Below are 22,704 nucleotides of genomic sequence, written 5' to 3' on the forward strand. Positions count from 1 at the left end.
ATGTTTTAGATTTTGACATGTACATTAACTTACATTTGGTTATCATGACTAAGGTCATAGAGCAGAAATGAGATTTACCTCCTACTTCCATTTCTTCAGTTGCAGAGCCAGTTGAACCCGGCTTATGACCTCCTTTTTGAGGTTGTGATATAAGGACATGGCCCTCTTAGACATGCTTTCCATCCTCACATATAATATAAACAAGGATGAAACAAAGAATGTTTCACTTTGGTGCAAATCTTTTATTTAGAATGTATAGTTTTTTTTATTCATACCCTCGTGGTACAAACAGCTGTATGTTGTGACAAAGCAAAGCACAATATTTTTCTTCAGACATCTGCATTTTTAATTTTTAGGTTCGCTTTTCAAGGATGCACACACATTTACATGTAACCACCTCTTCAGAGTTAAGAATATAAAAAATACCTTTAATATTTTATTCGCTCATAAAAATGCACATGTCTAGAACTGATGTACCACCAAAAAGAGAGACACAGCCATACGAAGAGCCACTTGAATTGATCTTTGTACAAGTGTTTATATTAAATAATAAAAAAGTTTATATGCTTCCAGGGATTGCACAATTCTACTTTTGTGAGGGGTAGTCCTGTATTTTCCAATATATTAAAAGAAAATGTTTCACGGCTAGCTACGTAAATAGCAACCCAAAAAGGTAAATATTTATCACTTGCTTCTGGATTTTTTTTATATCTTGGCATCTGTTGTTGGGTCACAAAAATGAGAAGGCCAGATTTGGCATCGACTATTGCGAAGAATGCTCAGACTCGCTGACAGTCCATACATATTCAATCAGGGCTTCCATTGCTAGTACATTTTCTAACCGCAATAAACAAGTCGACCGTTTCATTGTTTCTGTGGCTCAGTTAAGACCTCTTGTACCAACAATGGAGTCACAACAAGAAGTTACATGGCATAGGTTATGAAACACACTAGACACCAATTGCCCAACAGTGCTACAGAAGGTTAGAAAATAGGTTAACTCTGAAAGCCCTAGCAAAAATACCGCATTTGATATAAACTCTCGTCTTTAATAACCACACTTAGTTTTCTTTATTCACTTTTTTGCACACTGACATTTATAAACCTCCCAACATTCATTTCAAGCATTCTGCATTTCTTTGCCAATTTTATAACTGAGAATCTTGTTCCAGTCTATTTTGGTGCGGGTAACTGGCAGCTGTCGACGTAAGGCTTTGAAAGTGGTGTCGGACATGGTCTGGTAGTTTTCACTGATGGCAGTCTGGAAGAGAGGTAGCACATTTTTATAAAAATCGCCAACAAAGGTCAATTTTAGAAAAAAATTGAAAATTACTTTGAGTATGGGATCTCGGGCACTTTTTGAGTTTTCTGTTTTTCAAAGAACATGCAATAATAAGTCACTTGTAATCTTAGCCTTTCATTACGGGTAATAACTGAATCAATAAACACTGGATATTTTGAAAGAATTTTCAAAAGGTTCAGAACTATTAACATCTTTTTAAAAAATTACCTAAAACGGAAACAAAGAAATTGGTCAAATAGGTAGAAAGAAACCAGCAGAGACAATATGAATAGGTCTGGCCTACACATGTATGTATGTATGGTAGTATTTTAAAATGAAAACTAAATGTAGGAAATATAAGACATTGTTGGCCAATAGCTTACAAGAAAACTGGCACGGTGCCTTTAAGAACCCCCTCACAGGTAACAGTTAAGCCAGGTCATTTTTACAGACATTAGGAATCCTGGGTGAAGTATTTGTTGAGAGCTGTGATGTCTGTCCGGGAAGGTGGGAGGTTTGCTTATGATTTTGATGAGGATTGCCCTGAGAGAGAACTAGGATTACAGGCAAGCAGCTTTTCCTTCTCTTTCAAGTGATCCTCATCAATGGTCATAAACACAAAATAGAATAGCAAGCCTGTCCCACAACAAGCGGACTTGAAATAACAGCTCCAACTACATAGAAGATTCCTCAAAGAAGCCTGTCCTACTCGAGTATCTGTTTTAGAATCTGAATCTAGATATCTAGTGAATGAATGTACAGATCTCCAAGTAGGGGCTTTGCATATTTCTGAAATAGGTAGATTTCTCAAAAGAGCTGCAAATGCGGTCTTTCCTCTTGTAGAATATACCTGTGGTATACTAGGTAAGGTTTTTTTGGCTAGTTGATGTAAGTGGAGTATCCAGGAAACTATCCAACTAGAGACAGTCTGTTTAGATGAAGATAAACCTGTTCTCACTTGTCCTTAATTCATAAAGATGCGAACCAACCTCCTAATTTGTTTTTTTTATCTAGGTAGAACTTCAAAACTCTTTTTACATCAAGAGTGTAAAGATCTTTCAACCAGATTAGGTCAATCAATCAATTGTAAGCGCACTCTTCACCCGGCGTTCAGCCGAATAGCCAGGTCTTGAGGGTCTTCCTGAAGGTGTTCAGGGAGAGTGCGTGTCTGATGTCTGTGGTTAGCTCGTTCCAGGTCTTGGCTGTGATGTGAGAGAATGATCTTCCGCCTGATCTGGCTCTGATGTTCCGAGGGGTTTCAGCCAATGCAAGGCTGGATGATCGCAGGTTGCTTTTGGGTACGTAAAAGTTCATTCTGTCGTTGAGGTATTTGGGTCCGTTTTTGTGCTGGCACTTGTAGGCATGAGTGAGGATTATGAAGGTGACTCTTCTCCAACGGGAGCCAGTTAGATGTATTAGTAAAAAGGAGGAAATTAGATGTTTTGATTAATGTGGACGTCTGAAACCATCGTTGGAAGGAAGCTGTGATGAGTTCTCATCACCAGTCGATTGTAATGAAAAACTGTGTATGGTTCTTTATAACATAAAACCTTAATTTTAGTAACCTTGCGTGCTGAAGTGATGGCCTCGGGAAAAGCCACTTTCCATGAGAAATGTTGAAAAGAAGCTTTATGGATACATTTTGTTGGGGGACCCATCAATTTAGAAAGAACAATATTAAGTTCCTGCAGAGGGGATGGTAGCCTAATCAGAGGGTACAACACCTTTAAGGCCTTCCAAAAAATCTTTGATCATTGGAATTTTAAAGTAAGATAGAAGCGAACTAGATTTTCGGTTTGCTATAATGACCACAAGATGCACCTTTATGGTGGAAAATTGTAGGCCTGATTTAGTTATACAAAGATAAGGTATAAAAACATCTAGGCACAGGCTTGGGATTGTTTTTAATGCACCATAAATAAAACCTCTTCCATTTAAAAGCATATGATTTCAAAATCAAACAGGCTGATAACCCTAGGGGTATCAAGACGCTGCTGTGGAGAACTTATTCAAACAGCTAGATCTTGAGTCCTCTTATGAAATTGGCAAGAGAGGGGCAAGTCCGAAGGCGGAGAGGGAGGTAGTTCCAGTTGGCAGCAAAATGGAGAAGGCGTGGCCTCCGCAGCTGCTTCCCTGGATGTGGGGGACATGAGCGAATGAGGAGGCAGAGCAGAGGTGTCTGGTGGAAGGCCAGGCAGTGGTTGATGTAGGCTGATCCAGAGTTGTGGAGGGCCTTGTAAGCATGGGTGAGCAGTTTAAAGTGGCATCTCTTCTTGACAGGGAGCCAGTGATTGGGGGAGGATGTTGAGCTGTCTTGTGTGCTCTAGGTTAAGTCTGGCTTCAGCACTTTGGAAGGTCTGTAGATGATTAAGGCGATGGGTGGTGACTCCAGTTTAGAGTGTGTTTCTGTAGTCTAGCTGGCTTGTGACGAGGGGCTTTCACAGCATTCAGAGGATGTGGAAGTTGGTGGAGGCGAATGAGTTTACCTGGCGTTTCATGGAGATCTCGCTCTCCAGGATGATGCCCAGGTTGTGGGCGTGGGTGTGGGTGTTGGGGCGTTGGCAAGGGTCCAAGTGTGGAGGGCCACCTAGATCCGTCTCACGGGGAGGGGTTTCGTCCAAAGAGGAGGGATTTATTCCAAAGATGAGCACTTTCGTCTTGTCCGTGTTCAGTTTCAGGCAGCTGGTCCTCATCCAGTTGCCAAGTTAGTCAAAGCATTCTGGAAATTGTCTCTGGTGGTGGCAGTGTCTTCGGTGAGGGAGACAAGTTGTGTGTAGTCGGTGTTTAAGATGATGTTGAGTCTGTTGCTGCGGACGATGTGGGCCAGCGGGGTCATGTAGATGGTGAAGAGGGTGGGGCTGAGAGAGGAGCCTTGGGTGACGCCGCAGATAAGGTTCTTTGGTTTGGCGCTGTAGGGGTTAGGCGGATTCTCTGTATGAGCCCTGTGAGGAAAGAGGCAATCAACTTTAGGGCATTTCCACAGATACCAATGTGGTGTAGTCTGTTGAGGATGTGGAGGGATACTGTTGAACGCTGCTGAAAGGTCTAGAAGGATCAGGACTGCAAATTCACAGTGTGATTTTTCAGGCTTCTGGAAAGGTGACTGAGTGGATGCCAGCATTGATGATATTGAGCAGAGTGCACATTTCCTACTATTCCAGGTTGAAGGGGTGGCGGGGGCAGGGATCTGTTGGTGCTCCCGAGTGTATGGAGGTCATGATGGTCATGGTGGTATCAGTGCTGAAGGCAGGTCCAGGCTGTGTGGGATGTTGTCGTGGGAGTCTGGTGTTGTGGGCAGTTGGTTTGCAGATCGAAGTTGCCGTAAGTGTCTGCTATCTTGTGGAAGTAATCTGCCAGTATGTTGCAGAGATCTTGGGAGGGCTGGGTCGAGTTTTCGGCAGCAGCTGGGGAGAGGAATTCTCTATGTGGAAGAGTGTGGCTGCTGCTGGTCGCGATGCAGGAGGTTAGGGAGCCTTTTTGGTTTCTTCGAGAGTGTGGTGGTGAGTTCTGAGGGCAGACAAAGATGTGCTCTGTAGGGTCTCTGCTGGAGCGCGTTTGTGTCTCCAGTAGTTTGCATTCTCTTTTTGAGGCAGAGAGTAAGGGGTGAACCAGCTGGTGTGTTTGTTGAATCGTCTGGTATTGGGTGATTTGAGGGGGGCGATTCTGTTTAGGGAGATGTTGGGTTGCCTGGTTCACGTAGTCGGCCGTGCGGAGGGTGGTGGAGTTGAGGGCAGTAGTTCATTGGGTTTTTGACTTTGCTCCAGCTGAAGTAAGTGAGGGTGGGCAGGGTGGTGGGCTGTGGTGTGCTGGTAATGGTGAAATGGACAATGCTGTAGTTTGTCAAGGTGAGTTCAGAGGTCTGGCTGAACCGGATCCAATCACTGGAAGTAAAGATAGGATCGGGGTGAGTTTGGTGCTGTGAGTGGGGCTTGGAACGATTAGTCAGACTGATTTTGTTCCTGCCCTCAAGGAGGATGGCTGAGTTAGTAGGGTCGTAGAGGTGGAAGTTGAGGTCTCCTAGGAAGTTGTAGTGCTAGGATTCGATGGCTAGGGGGGTGATGATTTCCGAGATGGCGTCGCAGAAAGTGGAGCAAAAAGCCCAGGGGTCTGTAAGTTCCTCTGATGGTTGAGATGGCGTTGCATTGTAGGGGGAAAATGAATGAATGAATGAAAATTGCACTTGTATAGCGCTATCTACCCGGAGGGCTCGTAGCGCTTATGACTGAAAGCTTACTTAACGCAGGCTTGGGCAGATCAGCAGAGTTTTGCATACAAGTGGGTTTTCAGGGCTTTCCTGAAGGCAAGATGATTAGTGGTTTCTCGCAGGGGTAAAGGAAGGGTGTTCCAAAGTTTAGCCGCAGTGTGTGAAAAAGAGCGGCCTCCCCAGCGGGCTTTCCTGATTCTGATCGAGGTAGCCAATATAGGGTACCGGATCGGAGGGCACGGGATGGGGCATAGGGAGTGACCAAGGGCTGTAAGATTGCAGGGCCCAGGCGATAGAAAGCTTTGTGTAAAATACACATGGCCTTGAATTGAACTCTAGCCGCTATGGGGAGCCAGTGAAGCTCCCTTAGGGCATTCCTTGCTGACTGCCAGCGAGGAAGATTGTAGAGCAGTCGGGCCGCACTGTTTTGGGTGACTTGGAGCTTCTGAGTGACAAAGGATGGGGCTCCCATATAGAGAGCGTTCCCATAGTCCAGGCGAGATAGTATGAGGGCCTGGACCAGGATCCTCCTTGCCTGAAATGGAAGCAGAGGGAGCACCTTCCGCAGCATCCTCATCAATCCAAAACAGGTAACGGCTGTTTTTGTGGCTTGGGCTGAGAAATTCAAGGCGGTATCAAACCAGATCCCCAAGCTTTTTATTTGGGGCTTGGGGACAGGAGGTGGGCCCAAACATGGTGGCCAGATGGATGCAAAGACAGAGGGAGAAGGATTACCCAATAAAATGACAGATGTCTTCTCCCCATTAAGTTTTAAACAGGAAGATTGCATCCATCTGGCAACAGCCTCCAGACAGGGGCCAAAGGTGTTGGACGATCCCTCCGAGTGGTCTAACGAGACCACCAGTTGGGTATCGTCTGCGTAGGTGACAATACGCACACCGAAGGGATGGACTATCCTGTCTAGGGGTTCCATGTAGGTGTTAAACAGGGTGGGGCTCAGGGATGAGGAACTGTGGATGTTTAGGTGACACCACCTCACCCTCAAAGACCTGGAAAAAGCGGTCAGCCAGGAAAAGGTTGTCTTCGGTGGTGGCGTGTCTGAAGGTATCTTTGTGGATGATGGCTATGCCTCCTCCGGGGCTGAGTGGGCAGGTTGAGTGATCTTGTAGGCATTGTGGTTACTAGGACAGGGGCTGAGGACTGTTTGAGCCAAGTTTTGGTGATTAACGTTATGTCTGGGTTAGCGGAGGAGATGGTGCTCAAGATTTAAGTGGCGTGCTTGCCAAGGGATCCGACGCTGATCCGAATGCACTGGCCTTGGTGGTCTGTGGTGGGAGGGGTTGGTAGTGCGGGGGTTGCCATGCTGCAGGTGAAGTGGCGACAGGTGAAGAGTCCTGTGTTATTCAGAGATGGGACATAGCAGCTGGCTTTGCAGCTTCCAGGGTTCAGGAGTAGCAGTGGCTCGGTGGAGAGCCAGGGCTTTTTGCGCTGGGCTGAGCCAGGTGCGGATGGGCTTGCCTTTGGCGTAGCCGCACAGAAGCCAACATTATATGCCAGGGGTGGGTGGGGCTTGCAGGAAGCAGACGTCAATTAGATGCAGCAAAAAATGGTGTCCAGTTGTGAGGCAACTGCAATCCAGTGTAAAGAGTCTTGGGGGTTGCAGTCCCCCTTGCTCGAGAGTGGCAGGTCTCAGAGGCTGTGGGAAAAAGAGCAGGGTCAAGAAGGGCCTGCTGATTCTCACTGCGGCAAGGCAGCGGGCAGCATTATATGTCTGGGGTGGGTGGGTCTAGCGTGGGCAGGAAGCAGACATCGGGAAGACGCTGCAGAAAATGGCATCTGGTTGCTATGCAACCACTATCAAAAGTGAAGAGTCTCGTGGCGGGGAGGTGGGTGGGTGGGGTGTTTGGTTGAAGGGCATTCTTGTCTGAGTGTGGTCAGTCTCAAAAGAGGCAGAAGAGTGAGAGCAGGGTCCAGAAGGGCCAGCTGGCGCTCCCTAGAACAAGGTCTTTTAGCCTCTCATAAAACGTTCATAGTCTTGAGAGAGACCTAATTTTCCATAATGGATGAATTCAGAAACCACATTTTCAAGTTCAGTGATGTAAGGCTAAGATGCAGTATCTGTCCTCCGAACTTGTACAGGAGATCCTGTCTGGACAGCAATCTCTTAAGTGGTCTTTCTGAGAGGTGGAGAAGGTCCGCCAGCCACCACTGGCAATGGCATTCTGATGCCAGCAGTATAATCCTAGTTTTGGACTTGTTCAGTTTGACAATCATTGTTGATATGAGGGGAATTTGGAGAAATGCGCCGAGAAATTTCCCTGAACAATTTACCGAAAGGGCATTCCCCTTCGGACCTGGTTGGATGAACCTGGATGTGTAATCTTGCCATTTGTTTGTTTAAGTATGCGAACAAGTCAATTTGTGGGTATCTCCGGTCTTGAAAAGTGTCTTGTAAGAAGACCTAGTCGTTTATGATCCAGTTGTGATTTTCGTGGAAAGAATCTGCATGTGTATTTTGAATCCTTGGAAGATGAATGGCTGCAGTGCTCACATTCCTGGCTATTAACCATTTCCAAATTGCTTGGCCCTAGAAAGATAAAGGACGAGAGTGAATCCATCACTGCTTGTTCAGGTAATGCACAGTTGTCATGTTGTCCGTTTGACAAGGAGAGAGTTTGTTGCTATCAATGCGAAGAAGGATTTTAGAGCCAGAGGAACTACCCTCCATTCCAGCATATTGATGTGACAAGTCTTTTCCTTCTCGGACCAAACTCCTTGGGTCTGTAGGGAGCCCATATGAGCACGCCATCCCTGGAGAGAAGCATCCGTGAATAGTGTTCGAGTTAGAACATCCGGATGGAATGGTATCCCTTCCAACAGGTTCTTCAGTTGACACCACCAAACCTAAGAAATTGACTTGCTGCCTCCGATCGAGTCAGCTTGTGTTCCCAGTGGTTGGAGAGTTGATTTCACTGGCCTTCTAGGCATTACTGTAGAGGTCTCATGTGTAGTCTTGCATGATGAACTATGAAGATGCAAGAAGCCACTGACCCCAGTAGGGATGCATCTTGTCTAGCTGATGGATGGCAAGCCTGTAGAAGGTTGCAACACTTCAGATTGATTGATAGCAGTCTCTACCGAAGGATACACATTTGCGGATTGTGTATCTAGTATTGATCCCAGGTAATGTAGCTTATGAACTGGACATACGGTAGACTTTCTGGAATTGACCTGGAGTAAAAAGTAAAAGTTTTTATTGCGCAATTAATTAAAATCGTTGCAATGTACATACACTGGGATGGACGTTACATATTAAGAGTAAAAGGATACACTAAACAGTTAAAACAGAAATGTTGTAAATTAAAAAAAGAAACAAAGAGTGTGCGTTAATGTCACCAGAAAAGGAGCTTATGCTTGGTCAAAAAGCAAGTTAGGGGAATTAATTTCTAAAATAAACTTAACAAAACGAGCCACCAACTGCGGAGAGTCTCCTCTCATGCAGACGTCTAGTGCTTCCTGGCAGGTCCTGATGTTGAGAAGAAGCCAAAGGGGACGCAACCAGAAGTTTGTTTGGGCTCGAAGTTTTTGGCAAATGCACAATATATGGATGAGGTTTTCCTCTTCCTGCTTGCAAAAGCGGCATTCAGATGAAGCCCCTTTCCTGTACCCCTGGCCAAACTTGTATGCCATCAGCGGGATTAAACCAAAACGAAATCGCATCAATTGGAGTTTTATATGTACTTTCGTAGAAGCTGCCAGATACGATGGAAGGGTTTTCGAGGTGTATAATTTAGAGACCTAGGGGCCATGAAAGAGCCGAGCGACCCGTTGCTCGTCGAGGTCGCTTGAAAGACTTTTTGCCTGTTTGGTTAGAAGTTTTGTTTTCGCTGCAATGGGCAACGGAGATGACCATATCTCCTTTGCTTTAAGGGATTCTAGACATAACGTCAAATATTTATTCCACGATGTTTTGTGTTTGCTGAAAACTAACCATAGGCAACTCTTTAGAGAGTGAGGGCTAGCGTGCTTTGATTTTAAACAATAGTTAATGTAGCGTGCACTCATTATCCACCTCTGGGAAAATAATGAAAATTCTTTCCGGATTTGGGCGTGGGCAGTAGAATTTGGCAGCCGAAAAACCCTACGGTAGCAAGAAGATTGTGCTCTGCCCAACCAATTATTCATTTTGTCCTTGAATATTATTGCACCAGACGAGATAGTGGGGAGAAGTTTTGCGGTAATCAGTTTTATTAATGGTACTAGATTTTAGGAGTGCAGAGCACTTTTTGTTCTGATAAAGGCCCATTCCAGGCTACGGGCAACGGCCTGCATTTCGGTTGTATGCACTGTGGGTCTCCCTTTGTGGTCGATCCACACCCCCAGGTACTTATAGGCGGAGACAGTTTCCAGTCTTTTCCCTTCAATGAACCACGTAGACTTTTTGGGTTTTTACAGATGATATCATTGCTTTGGTTTTCGTCACGTTTATCTCCAACGTGTTCATATTGCAGTACTGAGCGAGGGAGTCGAACAGTCTCTGGAGACCAACCTGAGTTTGATCTAACAGGATGGTATCATCTGCATACTGAAGAGTTTGGATCTTTCTAGACTATTCGTGGAGGGAAAGTACGGGTACATGACAACCATTCAGGGAGGTCCGCGAGGTACAGGTTGAAAAGCATTGGTGCAAGAGTACACCCTTGCTTTAGGCCTCTGGTGGTATATATTTTATTGAAGGTCGACCAACTCGATGTAACTCGCACTTTGACCCAGGTGTCGGTGTGTAAAGCGATTAATGCTTTCAGTAGCGACTGTGGGATACCCCATCTTGCTAGTTTTGCCCATAGTTTTGGCCGACTTACGCTGTCAAAGGCTTTTCGAAAGTCGATAAACCCAAGATGTAAGGTTTTTCCTTTTGCAGCTAGGGTGGATTCCATCAGATGAGCAAGACATATCAGGTTGTCTTCAATGTGGCAGCCTCTTTGGAAACCAGTTTGAGTAAAAGGAACTAGATTGTTAGTTTCCACGCACGTAGTGAGTGCAGATAAGAGAATGCTGGCATATGCCTTCACGTCCACGTCTAGGAGAGCTATCATCCGATAGTTATCGGGGTTAGAGCGCGGTCCTTTCTTATGAAAGGGGACAAGAAGCGATCCTTGCCAAGACGCCGGGATTGAGCCACCCAGTATTCCAGCCTCGAAGAGGGGTGTCAGTATCCGGGCCCATTTTCCAGCAGAGGCTTTGAATACTTGGGTCGGGATTCCGTTGGGACCGCGGGCGCCACCCGAGCGCATTTTCTTTATTGTTCCAGTTATATCATCCGTTAGCGTATTGACAGGGATGATGGTTTCGTCATGATTGACTGGATGGTCGAGAAAGGGCAAGCTGTTAATGGTTTGGCCATGTGGTGCTGTGTAGAGCTTTTTAACATAAATTTCCCAGTCCGCGGGGGAGATGTTAGTTGCGGTAGGTGGTTTGGTGGTTTTGCTAGCCTTGTTGACCCAGTTCCAGAATTTCCTTTGATCTTTAGATTTTAAAATTTCAAAGGCCGTTGCCCAGTGCCGATCTTCCTCTAATTTCTTTAGGGTGAAACGTTCCTTCCGATAGGCTTTCCGCATAGTCGTGATGTCCTCCTTCAAAAGTTTATGGTCATTTTCGTTATGGACAGTTGTTCTTTGTAACTTGTTTAATTTACTCTTGATAGTTTTAATGCGTTGTTGTTGGGCTGACAAGGTTGTCAGAGTCTTAATGTCCATAGGGAGATTGTTTGGCGAATTAGTGGCGAAGAGGTCTCTAAAGTTAGTCAGTATTGTTTCCCAAGTGAGAGCGGTCACCTGGGTGCAAGCAGCTGGGGGGCCTCTGGTCATGAGCTTATCCACCTCCATTTCAATTACTTCCTGGTTGCTTTCAGACCATCGGAGTTTCCTCACACTCTGCAATCCTACGGCGGTCCCTATTGGATTTATGTTCGGACGGTGTAGTGGCCCGAAGGCGATGCTGCATGTTAAAATGGTGTGATCACTGTCTGGAGATGGTGTTACCAGAAATTGGGACACCAGATGGAATGCCATTAGTGAGATCCATATATAATCTAGAGTGGCCATTCGAGAGGAGGATGTGTGTGAGTAGGCGGCCGGTTGGTCTGTAGCCATCCTTCCATTGAGGATGCGCAGGCCAAGGTTGTTCAGTTTTGTTGCCAGGTTTATTCCATTCATATCCTTTCGCTGGTACTGGGATCTTATCTCTGGAATTGCCCACATTGCATTGAAATATGTTATTTGGGAAGATTGAGTAGGATCGATTTCCATAAAATTTGCATTAAAGTCGCCCATTATCAACCAAAGGTCGGCGGGATAGAGAGCTTTGAGATTGTTCATTATTGGTAGTAGCGTGCTCAAGGTGGACTCGCGCCTCGTTTTTGTTGGATGTAAATAGATGCCCCATTCGTTCAGTTGTTTTTTATTCTTCATTAGTGTGGCCCCGCGTTCTGGAGTAAAGAAGGTTACCAGTGTGGACTCATTTCTTTGTCCTAAGACGGGGTCTAAGAAGGACACTGTCTCAATGTCCGTTGTGTTCACGGTTTCTAAACCCGGCAAGTGTAGGCATAGCCTAAGGATGTTACCTCTATTTAAGATATCCCATTGTCCCTGGGATTCGTACTCCGGATAGAGCAATATTTTTCTATGCTGTTGTTGTCCAAGGCAAGGGTCTTGAGGCAGCGAAGCCGGATTGATGCTAGGACCGTCTGGCTGAATGCCCAGAGGCTCTGCATTAGCTTGTGCGCTTAATTTAATCATTTGAGGACTGGTCATTCTTAGTGACTCGCCACGCATTGGAGATTCATGAGGGCAGGGTATTTTACTGTGAAAGCTTTCTGCATTTGCATCAACTTTGGGCTGGTTTTTTTCCTTTCCCAGATAAACCGAAGATGGGGTTTGTCTGGGAAAGCCAGATTGATTAGTATTTTGACACAAATCTGATAATACTCTGATGGTGAAAACCTTTTTATCAGCCAATTGTCCAGGTTAAGGATAAACAAAGATCTTCTTTTTCCTTAAATATGCTGCAATTAAGGCCATACATTTGAAAGTTTGTGGAGCTGATTTGAGGCCTAAACTGAAGGACTTTGTATTAACAGTGTTGAGATCCTACTTTGAAATTGAGCAACTTTCAATGTTTCGTGAAAATTGGGATGTGAAAGTAGGCAGCTTGACGATCTACAAAACACATCCGCTCTCCTTGATGCAGCAGTGGATAGATCTGATTTAGTGGCAGCATCCTGAATTTGTATTTTTGCTCAACTCGCTGATCTAAAACCGGTCAGAATTCTTGCTTCGGTCCTTTCTTTTTCACTAGAAAATAAGAGTAAATCCCCAGTCCTTTTTGGGGACATGGGTCCTTTATTATTTAGTGCCACCCTTGTAGGGGATTTATGTACTTATTCCACCCCCCACCACACCCCAACCAGAGCGATCAATAGAGAAAAAGGTAGTGAGGATTCATTGCTTAGCAGGCTTCCCTGTGGATGCAGACTGTTGTTGCGACGCTCTTCCTCTAGATTGTTTACGAGGATGGTAGTGTTGCCTTACTGGCTGCTGATGTTGCAGAGACGAGTTTGGGCTTGAACTCTCTGATGAAAAAATTATTTGTCAAAGTCTTTATCTTCTATGGAACTCTTTCTTTTGTAGGCCAACAGCCTTGATTGCGTCCTTTTCAGTCTTCGTTTTGGAAATCTCCTCGTATGCACGAGTGCGAAAAAACCTGAGAACTGTAAATTCGAAATTCAATGTACTGCCTCTGATTTACGTCGAGGGAGTTGTACCCAAGAAGCCCTTCATGCACAGATGCCTTGAGAATAACCATGGGCAACTAGGTCTGATGCATCAGATTCTGCACTTATAATTTGATGGGATACCAGGCCACCATCGTTCAAGATTTGCGGGAAATCTTCATAGTCCTCCTCGGCCGTTGCTTTTTAAATCTGCTGAGTAAATCCCATGGGAACCTGTCAGACCTCCTTAGCAAGGCAGAAGCACTTGCTACTTTCATTTATGATGCAGATGTTTCGCACATCATTTTGCCAATGGAGTCTATCTGCTTACGTGCCTTATCTGGTGGAACTAAAGAGGACGAAGCGAGTGTGTGAGATTTTCGTGCCTCAGTAACAGGCTTCAAAAGACCCGGAACCAGTGGAAGGACTGTCTTGATACTGCTCTTTGATGGCTGTAGTAGTTGGAATGTCTATGTTTAATTTGGCTGCACATTAAAACTCAAGATATTATCCACTGGAGACAATCTTGCAGGAGGTGTGTCCGTCAGTATAGTAGAATAGTCTCTTACTGAGGAGCAAGACGTTGTAGAGCAAGATGGAGATTATCTTTTCCTATGTCTAGACAATGAGACCTCTTGGATCTTGATGTGGACCTGTTTCTAGATGTTGACTTTGATCTAGTGCGATGAAACTGCAGACTTCTTGAACTTTGAGGTGACGTTTGTGCCACAGGTTGTAGATCGTAAGTACAGACTGGGTGCCTGACAAGAATCTTGTAGATGGTGTTCTTCTAGGAAATGGCATGTGTGGTGTGACTAGTGAAGTCTACTGGCTTCCTGCTTAATGTAGATCCTCCTACAAGACAGCATGCATCACACACAAAGCCCTACACCAGAATGCCCCGCTGCACCTCACAAACAAACTTAAAAAAGCAGGAAGCTCCAGAACGATGAGGAGCACAAACACTTTCCTACTCATCCCCCCCTTATTCAAAAAGAAAACCACTCCATCTCCTCCTCTGGAAACGTGCAGACCTTCTGGAATGCCCTCCCAAAGGAACTGCATAGCAATCCCTCCTACATTGTCTTAAAAAAAGACCTCAAACCACCTCCTTGGTAAATACTGGGGTCCTTAATCATACCTTCGACCTCCTCCGACCCTACCCTCCTCTACTTCACCCCCTCCCCTTCACCTCTCCCCTCCCACCGTCTGACTCCCCCATCCTACTCCCACTTCCCTTCCCTCCTCCCTCTTAAAACCCCTCCTGGCTGACCATCCCCCCTCCCAATCTGTTTTTCCCCGCGCCATTTCCCCTTCCAAAATTTCTACCACTTCCACATCCCAGCCATTAATCTCTTGCCCTGCCACTATTTATGTAAATATATCTGTTCTTGATATGTCTGTTTATTAGACCTCAACGGAATGTTTGTTTTTATTTATTGTTTATTTTGTGTGTTTGAGCAACTCCTGTAATCTTGTTTTTCACACATGTAAAGCGCTCTGATACCTCCGGGTCTAGCCAGCTCTATATAAAACCTTTCAAACGAACAAATAAAGAGTATGTCTGTGAATACTCTCATTCAGAAGTATGAGGCACAGGTATCGGTCTTGTTTTTGAGGTCTCTTGCAAGATCTTCGTTTGTGGGGGGTCCTTTAAACAAGAGGAAGGCCCTTTGGAGGAAGCCTGAAGTTCCCCAAGGCCTCTTTTTGATACAGCAGTTCTCCTCTCTTGGAGTCCATGAAGCCGGATCTTCTCCGTGTCCTTATCAAGATCATCGTGCTAGCAGCATAAACAAGTGAAACAGTTGTAGAAACTAGTTTCAGTGACAGGCATTTTATTAATGTCTGCTGGAAGCCTTTGCTTTGGCATCGTAGTACGAAGTGAAATGGCAATACATGTCTAATCCTTAAACTTTAGCCTTAGAGAAACCGCTTATAACAGCATTGCATATTAAACTCAAACTAAGAAAAACAACCTTTGAGCCTAATCATTGGCAACATTCCAACATCAGCTTCTCTTCTACTCCTAACAAATCTCTTATTGCACTATTCTGTAAATTTCCTACATTCAGTTGCAATAAATCTTATAACCAAATATTAAATGCTCTGTGTTAAAGAACATGATGCACCAAACAAGTGGTTTGCTTACATCCAACCCCACTTTTAAGGTGCACAATAAAGTCGAGAAGGCACTGATTTTTAATATTTCTTTCTAATATTACTTGTACAATGGCACTCAATCCCCTTTCACTTTTTCATTAGCCATTTACTTTTTTCAGTCTGGAAGGTACATATGCTTTACCTGGTATTCATTTTCCGCATGCTCTATAATTTGAATGAATTCCTTGGCAGTTTGAAACTCACTCTAAAAACAAAGGAAAATACATCACTGTTAGCTGAAAACTAAATGGAAACGTTAAAGAATCACATCAGAGAAGAATGCAACATTAAACACATCTCTCATGCAAAACTGTTGGAAAAAGAGTTCCTGGACTGTATTTCTTGCTCAACAACGGATTTCTGTAAAAAGTCACTTTTTTAATGCTACCATTTTAAACAATGGTACACCTGGAACTATGTTACAATCAGGGCACACTGCCTTGGTCTGTAGAGCAGTGCAACTGATACTGCGTTCACCAGGAGCAAACAGGGACAGTGTGCACTATTACAATGAATGTGCGGTCTTCAGCGTAGATAAGAATTTGCTCCTGGCCTAGAAAACAGTACAATAGTGTAAGGCATACCAGCTGTGTAAAGTCTCACCTTTCATTCTCAAGGCAGCCACCAGCCTGCATGTAAAAGGGTACAGTGATCCCTCTGCAGGAGGGTGCAGTGAGGGCGCCCACCTGCAGTGTTATGTCTGGGGGACCCAAAGAACCACTTAATCCTTTTAAGGGCCAAGTTCAGGGTGCACACATACTGTGCGCCTCCTATGTGGTGCACATCAAAGAATCTCCCGATGGCTTCTTTGCCATGTCTATAATATAGCACAACCGCATTGCAAAGGGTTTTCTGATTTGCACAAGGCCAAGCGCTTTATCATGCAAATGGTGGGTACTTCTTTGAGATGCTTTAGGAATACATGGGTACCTGCACAAGCTACAGACTGGGCTGCACAAACGTCTGTGGTCCTTTCAGTAATGCCGAAGTGCTCTGTAGACGTAAAAAGGGCGTACACTGCCCACTGAGGCATTTTTTATCACCTTGGGTGCTTGGGATATTTTCCTCCTGTGCTGGAGGACAATGTCAATGGATGGACTCATGACGAGCTCAGCTCGTCATGAGCACACGAGCACCGTGCATCAGGACGAGCTGAGCTAGTCATGAGCATCAAAGGGGATAAAATACAGCCCAAATGTCTTAAAAGCCAGCTAACCCAAACACTTATTTTCAGAATGGTGGGTTGGATCCATGACTCTAAGATCTAAAGCAGACCGAAGGACAAAAACAAAAAACCAGAGCCAAACAATAGTTGCTGTGGTTCCAACAATCTATTTTTCGAAAGATAAAAAAAAAAAAAAGTTAACCATGGTTACATTGTCAACATGTAAATAGAGTGTACATGAACTACCTGAAGTTTTAAAGCCCCTGGAATGCAATCCAACTTTAGGGCAATTAGATCACAAAAAGGCAAGGTTTAATTAAGTAATACTAGCTGAAAAAGTACAAAATCGAAATGGCAAATCTTTTGACCACCCCCAGGTAAAAATAAGAGTGGGGACTTTATCAGAGCAAATAAATTCATAAATAAAAAGTGGAGTGTTGATTGTTGCGTTTTAGCAACTCTTGTAAAACCGGAAAGATGACTCTTGTGTGGCAATTTATGAGGCAAGTGAACGCTGGACTGTGGCAAATTTAATTTCCGACTGAATTAGATCCAACCAATAATAGTGAAGAATAACTTTTTACAATTGGTTCCGCCTAATGGCACATCAAAATGGTTACTTACCAGTAGTAGTAGTTTTGCAGTTTGAAGACATTTCTGGATTAAATGCTGTGCATTATTCCGCCATCTAGTGGCTGGGTCCAGAATATCCTAGTCTGTTTTTTCCCCTTGTTTTTGGGCGCTGTCGACCACCATTTTGTGCCAGGTGCGTCTCCAGTGACACGTCAGACGGCACCCTAGAAGTCGTTGTGCGTGGTAGCCATCTTCAGATTCTTTATTCGGTTTGTGTTCTTAGTTAGACGTCCAATTGTTGTTGGTTATCTAGATAAGTACTGTAAATCTCTTCCCCGCCTGTTTGTTTTCCTCATAGGGGAGGTCGGGTGGGTCGCATGTGAATCCAGAAAATTCTTCAAGCTGCAAACCTACTACTACTACTGGTAAGTAACCATTTCGTTTTGCGGGGTGGATCCTTTTCTGGATTCACATGCTGTGCATCAAATTGCGTAGCGTTTTTTCCCATTTTGGGAAAGCTGTGGTAAGAGGAAGACTTTGCAAACAGATGCTGGAGTACTTTCTGTCCTATTTTTGCTTCCTTATTCATTTGTAGGTCACACAGTAATGCTTTGTGAACGTGTGTGGTGATGCCAATGTAGTTGCTGCACATAGATCTATGGGCACATTGGCCATAAATGCCAGTGTTGCTCCTTTCATTCTTGTGGAGTGAGCTGTGGGCGGTGTTAATTCCTTATTAGCGGTGGCATAGCATATTTGGAGAGCTTGGACTATCCATCTTGAGATTGTTGCCTTTGTGACAGGCGATCCTGTACTGGTGTGTGCATAGGCCACTAAGTGCTGTTTGGTTTTTGCGTTTGTTCTGCTCTGTGTAAGTAGTAAAGTAGTGCCCTCCTTACATCCAGGGTATGGAGGCTTCTATCTCCCTTAGTCTTTGGGTTTTTGAAGAAGACCGGGAGGAAGATTTGTTGGTGGAGGACGATTTGTTGGTGTTAAGTGGTATTAGGATACCACCTTTGGCAGGAACTGTGGGTTTGTCCTTAAAATTAGCTTGTCCTTGTGTATTTGCATGTATGGCTCCTGTATGGTTTATGCTTGTAACACGCTTACTTTCCGTAAGGATGTTATGGCAATGAGAAAGGCTGTCTTTAAGGCAATGTGCTTGAGTTCTGCCTTCCGCATGGGCTCAAATGGTTGTCATTAGAAGCCTGAGCACTGTATTTAGACTCCACATGGGCACTGGTGCAGTTCTAGGGGGAGCAATTCTTTTGGATCCTTCCAGGAATAGTTTTATGACCAACCTTGTGAAGAAGGTTTTGCATGCTCTTCCCATGGTGTATGCTAAGATAGCAGTGAGGTGCACCTTTATGTTAGAGTAGTTGAGGTGGCTGTATAGGAGATGAGTTAGACAGGTGATCACTATTTCTTGTGTGGTGATTTCAGTTATGTGGTTATTAGCTGTGCACCAAGAGGTGCGTAACTTCCATTATGCGGCACAGCACTTTCTTGTAGTTTGCTTTCTTGCTTCCTTTAGGATTTCCATCGTTCGTTGAGGCAGGTTGAGGTGGCCAAACTATGTATTCAGGTGCCTGGTACTAGTTGCAGCGTTTTTGGCTCTGGATGGAAGATCTGGCCCTGTTTGTCAATAGGTCCTTGTATGTTTTAAACTTGATCATCTTTCCCCTGGACAGCTCCAATAGGCTTGAGTACCACGTCTGTCTTGGCCATTGCGGGGCAATGAGAATGATATTTGTTCCTGGTTGTCTTGATCTTTCTAGCACTCTTTGGATTAGGTGTATTGGAGGAAAAGCGTATGCAAATGTCCCTGACCAGATTAGTGGTAGGGCATTCCCTCTTGTCTGGTGGTGTGGAAACCTCGAGGCAAAGAACTGGCATTTCTTGTTCTGTATTGTTGCAAACAGGTCTATTACTGGTGTTCCCCTGCCCAGAAATTGAAGATGTATTGTACTGTTTTGTGTTGTCCACTCTTGCAAATTGATCGCTTGGGATACTGCCCATTGCCAGATTTCATTACAAGAACGGAGGCTACATTATGCATACAACTTTTAATGCGTCTCCAAGCAGCCGCATACATCACAATTAAAAGGTTCCATAAAGAACATTCATAACAAATAAAGGGCATGAGCCAACAAGAGACTGCCTCTTTTAAATGCGGCTCTGAGCAGATAAGTTGCCTTTACTTGTTACCTTATCTTATTATTATTATTATTGTTCTTTATACTATTATTATTTAGTGTGATTTTGTAGTTTGGGCTGGTTTACCCTCTCTTTCCTATTTACCATACCGATTTCCAATTTATGGAAATCCCCTCCTTCTTTCCCCCCTTTGGTCCCTTTGACCTTAATTATTTCATGCTTATATGCCCTACACTTGTATGTGTATTCTTTCCTCCTAATGGGTTTTTTATTTCAGGCACGTAAGTATTTGCCGTTTTTCTTCATTGTTTGGACATTTTAATGTTTTAAATTGTAACTTGCCTTCCCCTTCGGCATTCCCCTCCTACTGCCTTCGTACGTTCCGGTTTCATCATTTTGTTAATGTCTACGCGTTTCCCGGTTTTATGATTTTTCAATGTCGCGCTCGAAGCGCGAGTAAATATCGTGCTGGGACCGCAACCCATTGTTGCAAAGGAAAGTACCTCGGCAACAACGGCGCCACGTAGGCGCGTTGCCTAGGGCCTTTCTTCTCCCTAGAGACGAGCATTGCTGAAGTCTCCGGCGCGTGACGCCGGTTCCTATGGATACAGAGGGTGCAGCTGATCGCGAGCGGTTTCGAGTCCGTTACTCTGCCTTCGCGATCAGCTGTGCCTCGTTAGCAACGCTAACCCTTACCATTATTTATTATACAATTGTCAGTAAAACTCCGCCTCTTACCCCATAAAAAAAAAAAAAAAAACGTGACAAGGGACCTTAACATTTACTATAAAACTAACTACATCCTAATTATTGACTCATGTCTGAATCGGAGTCTGAAGGTGCTTCTGCCCCTACCCCCAATGTTGTGGGTGAACATTTTAAAAGTACTTTAGATCAGGAAGTGCAGTTCTCCATACGTGGTTCTATGAGAAGGGTGATGTCTTCGAAGAGATCTATCTCTCCTGATGAGGATGAGTTTTATGAAGGTCATTCATTTGAGATTGATAATTTAAGGGGTAAAAAGGTAAGAAAGGTTAAAAACTTTGAACGATTTCCCCTTAAGAGCGCTGTTGGAGGTCCTAGCACCTCGCTTTATCTGGGAGGTCCCCGCACCTCAAAACCTCTTTGTGTCCATCGCGGCACAACTTATTATGGTGCCCCTCGCGGCACAAAATATCCTGGTGTCCCTAGCGGCACACAATATCCAAGTGCTCATGACCACATACTTGACAATGATCTCAGAGATGATAATTCCTCAGACACACCCGACGAATATGTGCTTGATTTAAATGACGACTACGACGAAGACCTTTTTAACCCTCCAGAATCATCCTCTGGTCAAAAAGATATTATTCTTGACCCTCTCGGGGAAGAAATATTTTCTCCCCTAAATCTTAAACATCCTAGGAGTTCAGAATGGTGGCCTCATGAACACGTGGCTAAATTTATTGATAAATGGTTGAGATTTCCTCTTGAACCCAATACTCGCAACATCCTGCGGGCTGAGTGTTCAAGGCCTTCCATTGATGAAAAAGTCTGCCAAACTCCTAATTTGGACCCTGAATTGATAAAATTCCTTTTTAAGCTTGGAGTGGATCCACGCAAAGGTATGGAGAGGTCCCTTAAGGGTTGTCAGGAGCGCGTCCTAGACATTCAAGGTCCCTTGGCTAGAATTATTGACGCAGCGGAGGAGAGCCATCTCAATGGTACTCCCCTTAATATTGACTTAATCAGAGGCTGGAGTCGGAGAGCTGTAATTCTGCTAGGGAACGCTAATGCCAGCTTGAATGCTGAAAGACGTAAAGTTGTTCTGACCAAAATAAACCCAAAACTTTCGGACATGGCCGACAAGGAGACTTCTCAAAATCCCAAAGGCCTGCTTTTTGGTGAGGATCTTATTAAAACTCTCGGCAAATATGTCTCCACTTTTACGGCCTTGGATAGAGCCCAACAAAATATGCGTAAGGTCTTTAATAATAACCTTTTTGTTAGGGCCGGAAGAAGGGGCCTCTCTTCCGGCCGCTTTAATCAACGGCCCTCCTCAAGATCTAGAGGTTTCGGAAGAGGCTATCAGCAGTTCAACAACTCACAATTCTTTCCTCAAAGAGGACGCGGCATGCGCTCAAGAGGATATAGATCACGTGGCCAATCCTCCACCGACACCACAACAAGTGAGTACTATCACCCCTCCTTCTCCTCTTTCTTTCCCTTCAGAGGTGGGAGGGAGACTCAAGTTCTTTTTCCAGAACTGGAGAAAGATTACTCAAGATCCTTGGGTCCTGAACACAGTCAGAGGCTTCAGAATAGACTTCACAGAGATTCCAACTCAGTCTTCTCTTCCAAAAAATTTCCAAATCCCTTTAGACCAACAAAAAATAGAGGAAGAGATCTCTTCCATGCTAAAGAAAGGTGCGATCTTAGAGGTTTCCCTAGAGGAACTCAGGTTCATAAGCACCCTTTTCCTCGTAGAGAAAAAAGACAAAGGTTGGAGACCTGTTATAAACTTAAAACACCTCAACAAATTCTTAGTAGACAGGCACTTCAAAATGGAAGGGATTCACCTTTTGAGGGATCTACTGTTAGAAGGGGATTGGCTAGTAAAACTAGACCTGAAAGACGCTTACTTCACCATTCCTATGGCCAAAATTCATCAACCTTTCCTCCAATTTCTTTGGAAGGATCGATTGTACCAGTTCAAAGCCCTTCCTTTCGGTCTTTCTTCAGCCCCTTGGTGCTTTACCAAGGTCATGAGACCAATTGCATCCTTTCTAAGAGAAAGAGGAATTTGTTTGATCATCTACCTAGACGACATTCTAATTATGTCCCAGGAACTTTCTCAAATCTCTCAAGATCTGATAACAGTTATGGACCTCCTAGAAAATTTAGGCTTCATTGTCAACAAGGAAAAATCGGTCTTGACTCCCTCAAGATCGATGGAATTTTTGGGGTTCACTGTAGATACATCCAAGTGTCTCCTTCTTCTCCCTACCAAGAAAATTACAAAAATCAAAAAAGAAATTCGTCGTGTCTTGAAACTCCAAGAGTTTCCCCTCAGAGAACTCGCAAGACTCCTCGGTCTTCTTTCTTCCTCTATCCAAGCAATTTTCCCTGGCCCTCTGAATTATCGAGCCCTCCAGAGGGTGAAAGCGAGAGCCCTAAGGTCCGGTCTCTGGTACGAGGATCTCATCTCCCTAGACCTGGATGCCAAACAGGAACTAAACTGGTGGTTAGAAAACCTGGATGCTTGGAACGGGAAAGCTATTTTCGGTGCGAAACCCGAATTCGTTTTGGAATCAGATGCCAGCATGCATGGCTGGGGAGCTTGCCTTCTCAACCAGAATACTGGTGGAACATGGTCCCTAGAAGAGTCTTCTCAACATATAAATTATTTGGAATTTACAGCTGGTCTTTACGCTTTGATGAGTTTCAAA

General features: G+C 44.4%; 1 protein-coding gene across 1 annotated transcript in view; it reads right to left on the bottom strand.

Moving 5' to 3' along the window:
• Positions 1–221: 221 nt before the first annotated feature.
• CAPZA1 (capping actin protein of muscle Z-line subunit alpha 1) overlaps positions 222–22,704 on the bottom strand; it is a 228,595-nt gene continuing 206,112 nt past the window's right edge. The window contains exons 9-10 of the mRNA XM_086923344.1: positions 15,521–15,583; positions 222–1,261 (exon numbers count right to left, since the gene is read on the bottom strand). Coding sequence (XP_086779470.1) covers positions 1,121–1,261; positions 15,521–15,583 — 204 coding nt within the window. The 3' untranslated portion in view covers positions 222–1,120. The remainder of the gene's footprint in view (positions 1,262–15,520; positions 15,584–22,704) is intronic.

Source organism: Lissotriton vulgaris, chromosome 5, assembly GCF_964263255.1.
Source record: "Lissotriton vulgaris chromosome 5, aLisVul1.2, whole genome shotgun sequence".
NCBI lineage: Eukaryota > Metazoa > Chordata > Amphibia > Caudata > Salamandridae > Lissotriton > Lissotriton vulgaris.